Source organism: Myotis yumanensis, unplaced genomic scaffold (assembly GCF_028538775.1).
Source record: "Myotis yumanensis isolate MYYU_CA2020_CCGP unplaced genomic scaffold, mMyoYum1.0.hap1 SCAF_14, whole genome shotgun sequence".
Classification (NCBI taxonomy): Eukaryota; Metazoa; Chordata; class Mammalia; order Chiroptera; family Vespertilionidae; genus Myotis; species Myotis yumanensis.
The window spans coordinates 13,125,787-13,137,834 of record NW_027223765.1 but is presented as its reverse complement, the minus strand read 5'-3'; the positions used below and the strand labels follow the sequence as shown (position 1 = coordinate 13,137,834).

At 35.6% G+C, this 12,048-nt stretch overlaps 1 protein-coding gene and 1 non-coding gene across 2 annotated transcripts in view; both read left to right on the top strand.

Moving 5' to 3' along the window:
- Nucleotides 1-12,048, top strand: part of STT3B (STT3 oligosaccharyltransferase complex catalytic subunit B) — a 79,742-nt gene that overhangs the window by 62,931 nt on the left and 4,763 nt on the right. Inside the window, exons 10-15 of the mRNA XM_070391822.1 lie at nt 2,213-2,424; nt 4,141-4,328; nt 5,201-5,372; nt 6,349-6,522; nt 9,080-9,193; nt 11,025-11,237. Coding sequence (XP_070247923.1) covers nt 2,213-2,424; nt 4,141-4,328; nt 5,201-5,372; nt 6,349-6,522; nt 9,080-9,193; nt 11,025-11,237 — 1,073 coding nt within the window. The remainder of the gene's footprint in view (nt 1-2,212; nt 2,425-4,140; nt 4,329-5,200; nt 5,373-6,348; nt 6,523-9,079; nt 9,194-11,024; nt 11,238-12,048) is intronic.
- Nucleotides 2,957-3,120, top strand: LOC138992863 (U1 spliceosomal RNA). Its single transcript, XR_011468187.1, has one exon. It is a non-coding gene; the product is annotated as a U1 spliceosomal RNA (small nuclear RNA).

Genomic DNA, 12,048 nt, shown 5'->3' with positions numbered 1-12,048 from the left:
GACTCATATATTATAACATTTTCATTCAATTTACTACATTTTCTGGGAGGTTATTATAGTCTGTGGCTAAGAATTGGAAATTATAACTTTGCTTACAGCATAGTCTTGATTTAATTTTCTAAATTAGATCTGATTAAGTAGAAAGAAGTTTGCAGGGGTGACCATCATTGAAATTTCAGTGCAAAGTACATTTTGTAATGGAATAAGAATCACCTTTAAGCAAACACCCTCTTCACTGATAGATTTGTGTAAATTTTCAACTAATAAACTGAAAAAAGCAACATACACAAAAATAATCTGTAGTACTGGGACTTGAATTTATACAAGTATGCGGCTTGGACTATGAGTGATACTCAAGATACTATTCCAGAATGAAGTAGGAGGAAAATAAAACACCTGCATGAGTTCTAACCAAAGGATGACACTCATTCTTCTTGTTTATGTAGACCAGTCCCTCTGGAAAAGGCCATGATAATATTGCATCATTCAAAAAAGATTTAGCTTAAACATATTGCCCACCTCATGACTCAGCAATCCTAATTCCAAGAGAAGTGAGTGTGTATGTCCAACAAAGGACATGTTTAATAATGCAACTTTATTCAGAATAGCCCCTAATTAGAAACATTCCAAAGGTTATTAGCAGTAGAATAGAAAAAGAAATTCCGATGTAGTCGTACAATGGAATACAACAACACAGCTATTAATAAAAGAATAATAGCATGGGTTAACCTAAAAAGCCAATAAAAAAGGAACATTTTTATATAATTTTAAAAATAAAGTTCAAGAATAAGAAAATTAAATTAATGCTTTAAAAGTCCAAATAGTGATTACTTTTTTTTATAGGCAGGGAGCGGGGAGAGCAGTTATTGACTGGGAAGAAGTGTGAGGGATCCTTCTGAGGAAGCTCTATATTTTGATACTGGAGGCCTGGTGCACAAAATTTGTGTGGGGGGTGTGCCTCAGCCCACCCTGCGTCTTCTCGCAGTCCAGGAGCCCTTGGGGGATGGCTGACCGACGGCTTAGGCCAGGGGTGGGCAAACTTTTTGACTCGAGGGCCACAATGGGTTCTTAAACTGGACCGGAGGGCCAGAACAAAAGCATGGATGGAGTGTTTATGTGAACTAATATAAATTCAAAGTAAACATCATTACATAAAAGAGTACGGTCTTTTTTTTTTTTTTTTTTTAGTTTTATTCATTTCAAACGGGTGGATGTGGCCCGTGGGCGGTAGTTTGCCCACGGCTGGCTTAGGCCCATAGCCTTAGCACTGCAGTGGAGGCAGGAGAGGCTCCCCAGCCTTAAGCTCAGCTCTGGGCTTCTGGCTGAGCAGCTCTCTCCCTATGGGAGAGCACTGACTACCAGGGGCAGCTCCTGCATTGAGCGTCTGCCCCCTGTGGTCAGTGCGCATCATAGCGACTGGTTTGTTCCAATGTTCGGTCAATTTGCATATTAGCCATTTATTATATAGGAAGGATGGGTGATAATTACATAGGTATGCACATATGTAAAATTTATTGAGATATACAGTATGAACATGGTATAATTTTTTAGTGAGGAAATGAAATTTTAATTAACCTTACTTGAGAATAGGAGCTCAAATTACTCATTGACTTTATGAATTCATATAGCCTTCAGCCTGAAATGGTAGAGCCTTCCTGATGGTTAGCACATTATGTGGAAGGCTTTGGCTTTTGGAAAATACTTTGGAATTTTTTAAAAAGTCTCTTACTAGTAACAAGTTCCTCCTTGGGCTAATACATTATATTCTCCTCATCCTATTTTTACTTTAGAGCAAGCTTTATGCCAGATACTGGCACTAGCTTTTCACAGACTTTATTTGATTCTATAAACTTACTCTGCCTGATAAATAATTCCTCAAATATGTTTTCATCTATCAACTATAGATTTTTTAATATGTGATGATATTGACAATGGATTTGTCTCATTTTCCATAACTATAATTACTATAATTAAATTTAAAGCATGATACATTTCTCTAAATTGTTGATATATAGTGTCTAGTTAGCATTAGCTATAATTTCTAAATATGACTATTAAATCATTTGGTTGGTATTATCAATTTAAAAACAATTAACTCTTTTATGAGATGTCTGTTTTTAGATTTGGTTTATAATGTGGTATAAAATACTTAGTTCAGTCTCCTGCGAACATTTTCTTTTCTGAAGTGTTACAAGAGAGCTTGTCTTTCCAGTTGCTCTGTATGCCATCAGCGCTGTCTACTTTGCTGGAGTGATGGTGCGGCTGATGTTGACTTTGACTCCCGTCGTTTGTATGCTGTCTGCAATTGCCTTCTCTAATGTTTTTGAGCACTATTTGGGGGATGACATGAAAAGGGAAAACCCACCTGTGGAGGACAGCAGTGATGAGGATGACAAAAGAAACCCAGGAAATTTGTATGATAAGGTGGGGAATCTAAAGTAAGGCCTTTAAAACTTTTATATGCTTTATTTTTCTACCACAGTAAGAACTATTAATATTAAGAAATGTGATTAAATAGGATTTAGACAAACTGACATTTCTAGTTGGTCTCTACTGTTTGCCTAAAACTTTGAATCCTGCTTGGTCTTTTAGGTAAGAATAAGAAAGTAGAATGCAACCAGAGTAGGAATTCTCATTTCATTTTGGTCAGGTTTTATCTAAAATCCCTCTATTTTTGAGAGCAAAAACGTAGTGGCCTACTAAGTTACATAACATTGAGCATTATAAACCCCATTGAACCATGTGCACAAACGCTTATCTTTGAGGTCCTTGTTCAGTGTAAACTTGAAACTTTTGTTTTTGTTTTTTGTTTTGTTTTGTTTTGGTGTACTGGATGATGCTCCAGCGAACTGAGTCACCCAGCCAGGGCATGTAATTTACTTTTACTTTTAACCTATCAGGTTAAGTGAAGAGCAAGGTCATATTTGGTGCAAATGTGGAAAAGACTTGTAAGAATTGGCTTACCTGACAGGGGAGATACCGTGATCAGGAGGGTGGTTTTCCCAGGGCAAGGCTTATCCACTGTACTCTGGATGTGCTGACCCCTGCAATTCCCCCAAATGTGGGAAATTTGACTGCATAATTTGTGGTAATGGGGGACTGCGTTCCCACTCTCCCCTGGAAAAAAAAAAGATTAGAGTGCTTGTCTTGGATGACATACTAAACTTCATTTGAATATTAACTAGGTTTTTAAATACCAGTAAGCAATGAAACTTTCCAGGATAAGTATTAACTTTGAAAAGCTTTCCTTACTACATAGGCCCAATATAATTCATACAGGTTTGTTTTAATACAGCACATACCTACTTTTGTGTTTGTGGTTATGTTTTATTTTGTGGTTTCTTAACTAGCCTAGCAATGTAGAGCTTATGACTCTGTTCAGTTTTCTGTTCTGGTTTTTTGGTGGTGGTTGTTGTAGTTTTAAAAATGTAATCTTGTCCTAACCAGTTTTGGATAGAGTGTCGGCCTGCGGACTGAAAGGTCCCAGGTTCGATTCCAGTCAAGGGCATGTATCTTGGTTGCGGGCACATCCCCAGTAGGAGGTGTACAGGAGGCAGCTGATCGATGTTTCTCTCTCTCATCGATGTTTCTAACTCTCTATCCCTCTCCCTTCCTCTCTGTAAAAAATCAATAAAATATATTATAAAAATGTAATCTTAATATGTCTGTTGGTTTTGGGGTTTGGAAATTGGAAGGTTGATTGTGATAATGCTGTTTTTGTCTTATATTAAAGTTCTACATAGTCTGGATTACAGTTGGACAGTTTCGTTTTCAGAATGAGGAATTTGGGTTTTGTAAGAAAAGCTTGCTAGAATGAGGCCATTTGGTTATCTCCTTTGTACATACATAAAACGTAAGAATACTCGGTTTGACAGCAGCTTCTTACTGGAGATATTTTGGTCTGTGACCAGCTCCTGAATTGTGTATAGTTCCAGGAAACCACCTCATTCACATTTAGTTTGAGAATCTACCTTGCTAATTTTTAGAAAACTTATCACTCACTCAAGAATACCTGATGGTTACACATTTTTTCCCTCAAAGGATTAAATTGACAGATTAACATTCTCCCAACTTTTCTTGAATGTCTCAATGAAACCAGTGAAATGATGAATTTGTCTAACCAGTTTTTTGTATCTTCAGGCAGGTAAAGTGAGGAAACATGTAACTGAACAGGAAAAAACTGAAGAGGGATTAGGTCCTAATATAAAAAGCATTGTCACCATGTTGATGCTGATGCTATTGATGATGTTTGCAGTCCACTGTACCTGGGTCACAAGCAATGCCTATTCTAGTCCAAGTGTGGTCCTGGCCTCTTACAATCATGATGGGTAAGAAAATAACTTGGCTACAAAAGGATTTTATACCTATGCCTTTTTTTTCCTGTCTCAGTGGTTAAGAATTAAAAAAAGGAATGTTTGTGAGGCTCTGCATTTGAATCTGCCATGTTTTTCATACAGCCTTTCTTCTCACCCTCCCCTCCCATCACATGTGGGTAGTAATCATTGTATTTCATGCTCTTGTCCAGAATGTCTTTGCATTCATAACATGTATATTAGTTTTTCTCAAAATGTGGTCCTTGGACATACAATAAGTTCTCACTTAACATCATAGATAGGATCTGTGACTAAACAAAACAACATATAATGAAACCAACTTTACCATAGGCTAAATGAACAAGAGTTCTATTCCTATAACGTTGATGAGACATAAGGATTGTTATTCAAGGACTTGATATACAGCAACATCATTACCAGGAAGCCTGTTAGAAATGCAAATTCTTGACCCCTCGGAAAGCCTATTGAATCAGAAACCTAGAGGTGGAGCTCAGCAATCTCTGATTTAATAAGCCCTCTAGGTGATTATCATGCAGCTGAAATTGAAGAAGAGATCATTTATATATTGCCACACCAGCTTCTGCTTCATTTGGGTGCTTATTAGACTTGCAAAATATCAGGCCCCACCCCAGAACTACTAAATCAGAATCTGTTTCTTTTCAAGATACCCAGGAGATGTGCATGCACATTAAAGTTTAAAAAGCATTAGCTCTTCACTGATCTCTCCCCAACCCCCATTTTTTGAGGCTTTTAAAGACTGCCCTTAGAATGTGAGATTAATTCAATGGTTGAACACCTCAAGATTTTAAATTACTCTCTTCACATTTATAAGATCTCATTTAAAAGAATATTGTGATTCTTTTCAGCACCAGGAATATCTTAGATGATTTTAGAGAAGCTTACTTTTGGCTAAGGCAAAATACAGATGAACATGCCCGAGTGATGTCTTGGTGGGATTATGGCTATCAGATAGCTGGAATGGCTAATAGAACTACTTTGGTGGATAATAATACCTGGAATAACAGCCACATAGCACTGGTAAGAATTCAATAACCAACAGATCAAAGTTATAAATTTTTATTACTTAGCAATCAGGCTTTACTTGTAATTAAGAAGGATAAATGGAGGTGAATGTACTCTTTGCTTGTAGAATTCTCAAAATTTCTCTTTATACAATTCATTCCATAAAGTGGGTTCAGGTTGTGCATATTTACTTATTTAAGTATCATTCAGAATTGTAAGCTTATTTCTGGCAGATCTCATATCTTATGAGAATTAGGCAAAATCTGAAACTTTTTTTTATTTTTTCCAACACCAAAAATCTGAAACTTTTAAAACACTAAATTTGACTTGTATTTTCCATTTTATAAATTAAGATAATTATTTGTGGGGGAGGATGGGGGTTAATGGAGGGGAATGAGGACACATTTGTAATTCCTTAACTTATAAAGAATTTAAAGATTAAAAAAAAGATAATTATTTGCAAATATGTAAAAGAAATGCACTGTGTTCAGGGAATGTTCACTCTGTTAACCAGTTTACCTAAATTAAGGTAATCACCTCTCTGTTTTTTAAAGATTTTAAATCAATAGTGGATATTAACCAAATGAGTTTTACTTGTAATAGTGTTGTAGTTAATTATCAGATGTCTGGTAGACTAAGGAGAAGAATATATTTGTGCTGGCTAGATTGCTAGTCATACCTGGCTTTGAGGTAATGAGAAGTTCTATTTCTTTTAAGCTTGCCTGCTTTTATATTAAAATGTTCATTTCATGAAATAATTAGCAAAATATTAAAACATGTATTCTGATTTTGACATTTCTGCTATACCTTATAGAGAGTGAGGTGCTTCTAAATCTCAGTAAATTTGTTGAATTCATAGCAAATCATTTCTATAAAAAGAATTCCATGTAAATCAGATTCTTGACATTCCTTCATAAGGTAAAAATGTGCATTTATTTCTTTTTTAGCATATTATGGGGCTAAGTATACACATTCTCATTTTTTTCTGTAGGTGGGAAAAGCTATGTCTTCAAATGAAACAGCAGCCTATAAAATCATGAGGAGTCTGGATGTAGATTATGTTTTGGTTATTTTTGGAGGGGTTATTGGCTATTCTGGTGATGACATCAACAAGTTCCTCTGGATGGTTAGGATAGCTGAAGGGGAACATCCAAAAGACATTCGGGTAAGAAACGGTTAGTTCAGGTGTTTTAAGACAGCTCACAGGTCCAAGTAATTCTCTTATTTTGCTACCTGCATAGTATTTGTTTTCATTATTTTATTCCCAAGTTTAGACTCTCACTCTGAATTTACTATGAAGATACTATAAGCACTTTTCCCAATTTTAAACCTTTTGAAATTCATACTTGATATTTCTGTTCTCCAAAGCAATCTTTTGTTAAGACTTTTGCTTTGACTCCTTCACAGCCTTTGCAGTTCTGCCCTTTCTTTCCATTTCCATTGTTTCCACTCTGTTACTGACCCTTATGATCATAAACCTGAAATAGAACAGTGACCTTAAAATTGCTATCCACCGCTTGCGTCTGTAGATGCTTATGGCATACAAATGGTTAAATGATGAAGGCCCCTTAGATTCCCTCTCCCAGTCTAACATGACATTGATCATGTCACTTTACAGTTTAAAAGCCTTTGATTGATTAAGGAAAAGGGCCTTAAAACCAAAGACAGACATCAGTTAAAACTAAAACCCTGCCACTGTCAGCTTGGTGTTATTAGCAAGTTATTTTTCACCAATCAGTATTATATGCTTTGAGCACTAGGTCTTGTTCTAGGTTCTGGTAGTATAATGGTGATTAAGGTAGCCTCAGATTATCACTAATGGGAATGCCAGGAATAATTCATTTGTAATGCTTTTTTGAGACTTTGTAGTAATGTAGGTGAAGCCTCAGCCTAGTGGCTGGTACGTAACAATCTCTATAATTAGGTCATGGTATAAAATCCAAGCTCCTTCATACACTTTGCTTTGGTGGCATCTTGTCCCTCTATCATCTTTTCCCCCCACTCTTGTCAGTCTACTTTACTCAGTCAATCTTTTCAAGCTGTCTTGAAACTTGCTCTGTGGTTTCTTTCCTTGACTCATCTAACACGTGGTGTTTATACTCTTCTCTTTCCTGGGATAGCTTCCCTACCACAGATTTGTCCCCCCTCTAGAAGCTCTTCTCTGGTATATCCATGTGTACTCACCATCAAAATCACACACAGCTTGTTTTGTAGGTAGATTCTATCATATCTCTCCCATTCAGTTGTGAGCTCTTAGAAGATGGGCACCCAGCAAGTGGTTTAACCAGTTAATTGTCACGATATTTTTAATTTAAAATAAAAAGATCCGCCACTTGCATCTCTAGACACTTATGGCATACAAATGGTTAAATGATGAAGGCCCAAAAATGAGAGTGAGATTCATCACTGATCCAGAATAAAAGAACCTTTTGGGAGAATTAATGCATGTGTGTCATGTAAAGCCCCACATTTCCTGTTCAAATGTAAATGCTGTAACATTTCCCTAAACTGATTAATAAATATTTCCTTGTATTACACTAATCTTGATTTTATTTTTCAGTATGTGATTTTCATTTGTATTTTTTTTAGCAGTGTTAATATTATGACATGTGATGTATCCAGATATATGCTTTGAACATTTATATAGAAATTCTAAATTTCTATGCTTTTTATATTCAGTATTTTTAAAGTTTGTGAGTAGGTAATACAGTCAAATGGTTCAAAAGTAAAATGTAAAGGGCTATACAGTATAACTTTACCAACCTCCACCACTCCCCCTGAAAAGAAAAAAAGCCCATGGCAATCACTTATTATTTTCTTATGCTTCTTATTCAAGCAGATATAGTAGCAAAATATACACCCTGTTCTTGCTTTTTTAAAAAATTTCACTATATATCTTAGTAATTTTTCTATATTAGAATATGGAGAGCTGTTTTCATTCTTTTTTTTTCACTTTGACACAGTGTATTCCATTGTGTGAGTGCATTCACGATTTATTTAACCTGTGCCTATTGATGGTCATTTAGGTTGTTTCCAGTTTTTAGTCTCATAAACAGTGGTACAGTAAGTAACTTTTATACTCATTACTTTGCCCATGTACAAGTGTCTTTGTAGGGTAAATTCCTAGACTAGGAATTTCTATTTATAGTGCCAAATTGGCCTTTGTTAGAGGTTAATTTATAAATGTTATAGATCCCAATAAAATTACTATAGGAATTTTCTAAACACTCCCCCCAACTAAAGAACTGACTTTAGAGTTCATATGAAAAAATAAAGACCAATTAAAGAAAACTGAAAAGGAGTAATTGTGGTGAGGATGGGGCATTTGGAGAGAGTGAATCTACCTGGTATTAAAACCATGGTGTTGGTACCATTCTTTTGAATTATTGAGGTTTTTATATCATGGTTATAATCTGGTGGGATTAATTGCCTTTCCTTACTCCAACAAACAGTATTGTTCTTTTTCTGTGTTTTCTTAGATAATCTTGTTTATATTTTATAAATGGTTTCTAGACTCAGCTTTTAAAAACACTCAAGATAATTTTGGGCTTTTTTAAGTGATCACATTAAATTTATAAATTAATCCTCTGATAGAATATTTATTTGATATGTAACTAAATATGGCTTTCTGAATATACCCTAAAAGCTGGTTTATGGGGAATTAGGGGGTCCTGTAAATTTAACTGACATGAACTATTGATTTTTTTGGTTTTTTTTTGTAGGAAAGTGACTATTTCACCCCACAAGGAGAATTCCGTGTAGACAAAGCAGGATCCCCCACTTTATTGAATTGCCTTATGTATAAAATGTCATATTACCGATTTGGGGAAATGCAGGTTAGTTACATTAGTTTTACTATAATCTTTTTTTAAGGGAATATTTTAAAAGTGGTCTTGTTTGCCTCTAAAAAAGGATAATGATGTTTGGTTGTGCTATAAAGAAAGAAGTGCTTATCTAAAATTCCCCATCATGCTCCTCCATTAAATTTAGATTTCTGAAACTTAAATGTGAAAAATTAGGGAAAAAATTTAGATCAAAGATTTCCTTCCAGAATATTAATTAACACTAAGGCTCAAATCCAACTTTTGCTTTCCTTTTGACCTCATGCTTTTTGAAGGCATTTTTCTTCCACCTTAGGAAACTGTTTTTTGTTTTATTCTTCCTTTCTCCCCGCCCCCCCTTCTTCTCCCTTCTCCTCTCCCACACTCTCTAAAAATCAATGGAAAAAATATCCTCGGTGAGGATTAACAACAAAAGTTTATCAGCAGTTGTAAGCCATGCTTCCACCATGTCTTCATTTTGATGCCTTCCCTACTCAAGAATAATATATGTTTAAGACATGAAGTATAACTTTTCTTTTGTATAGATATACCTGAACAAATCCCTCATTAGAATAGATTTAGGTTTTGTTTTAAAGTTGAATTCACTTATGCTCTGTGTCAACATAAATGTAGTCTGAGAATTTTAAATCTTCTCTCTTCCCCCCAGTTTTCCCTTTCTTAATTCCTCATAAATCTTCCCTTGGTTTGGCCTTTTTATCTTTATAGTTCCCACTTTTGGGATGTAGTATGCTTTTGCATTTATTTGACAAATAACACTGGGAAATAAAGCTACATTGAATGAGATAAGGTCATCCTGCAGCTTATATCCTGGTGGAAGACACAGGTAATTTTTAAAATAAAGACAAACTTTTACTGAAGAGTAAAAGATAAGGAAAACAACAGAGGAGACTTTTCTACAACCAATTTCAAGACAATATTTGGAGGTTTTATAAGTCAGTATTAATCCTATATAATAAAAGCCTAATATGCAAATTGACTGAACAGTGGAATGACCAGTTGGTGGGGGTGGGGCCAATGATTGGGTGGCTCCAGGCCAGTCAAGGCGGGTGCCAGTAGGCAGAGGGGCAATGGGGGACGGGGACGGCTGCTAGCCTGCCAGCGCCATTCCCGGATTGGCCTGCCGGTTGCCTCCCACAGAGGGTGGCCAGACTATGGCCTAAGCCATCAGTTGGACATCCCCAGAGGACTCCCAGACTGCAAGAGGGAGGGCACAGACCGGCTGAGGGGACAAAACCCCCCCCGCACGAATTTTTGTGCTCCGGGCCTCTAGTTGGTAATATAAAGTATGTTTTTTTAAAAATAAGCTTACGCTTTAATGACTGACCTAATTTTATGTCAAAGTATATCTTTAAGTATAGGAAAAAAAGAAAATTCTTCCTTGAAGAGATGTGTTTGGACTGAGACCAAAGAATAGAAAGGAGCCAGCCATGCAAAATAGCTAAATGAAGAACTTTCCTGCTGAGAGAATAGATAGTGTAAGACCCTGAAGCATAAAAGACATCCCTTCTATGTGTTCTCTCTATATATACCTATAAAAGGGGCTTTGATGGATTTCATTTTGCTGTTTTGCTTTTTTTTTAATGCCTGCAGGGTTCTTATCCACTCTAAGGATTCAGTGAAATTCTAATTCTGATATATTTAGTTTCTCCCTGATTTTTTTCCTATTTAGTTAGCAGCAATGAGAACTGTTGCAATATATTACTCTGATTATGTTCTCCTAGTTTAAAGGGAGAGGGTTTTGCACTGATGATAACATTTACTACCTTCTAATCAAATTCTGAATGTTTTCCAATATGGTTAACATCCAATATGGTCACTTTTGCAGCTGGATTTTCGTACACCCCCAGGTTTTGATCGAACACGTAACGCTGAGATTGGAAACAAGGACATTAAATTCAAACATTTGGAGGAGGCCTTTACATCAGAACACTGGCTTGTAAGGATATATAAAGTGAAAGCTCCTGATAACAGGGAAACACTGGACCACAAACCTCGAGTCACCAACATTTTCCCAAAACAGAAGTATTTGTCAAAGAAGGTAGGTGTCAAGTGAAGTCATGGTTGTCTGAAAAATTGCTAATAAATTTCCATTTTCCAGGTTTATAAAGACTATCACTTACTAGTACATACTAAGTCAATATCAAGTTACCAAGGGCATTCCTTTCCAACTGAGTACTTCAGATATCCCAGCCAGCAGCTTTTTCTGGATAGCATAGTGGTTAACAGTGAACCAAACAATTTTCCAGAGGCATTCTGGCTTTAACTTACTAATGCCCATTAATAAGACTTAATTTGTAAAGTAAGATATGTTTGTGACAATCATTTTCTGAACTTTTATGAAAGTTAAGAGTGCCAAACCCTCAAGTAATACAGTTATGATCTATTCCTCATCTTTTGGTCAAAGCAAACTTATATTGCATTTTCATGTTCTGTTTTTAGTATAATATTACTTTATTAATCATTGATTAAAGAATAAGCTTAAGTTGGTTGAATCCAGATTTTTAAAAAATCATTTATCTTAGGATGATAATTATTAAATGTAATTGTCATTCTTGTTGGCAGGAATTACGATGATGAAACTATTACAGTCCTTTTGTAATAAATATTTAATAAGATACAAAGTATATTATTGGAGGTCATTATTGCTCACTTAAGTGAAAGAGATCTAATCTTTGCTACAAAAGACTACTAAAAGAGTATTTATATAGGTTGCCCTCTGTGAGAAATTGGAAATAATGAGCAGTCATGAAATATGAAGTTAAGCTACTACCCTTATAATACTCATTATTATTAGACCATTTTCAGTGTTAAGTCTTGAAAGGTGCTTGGGTTTACATTGCTCACAAGAG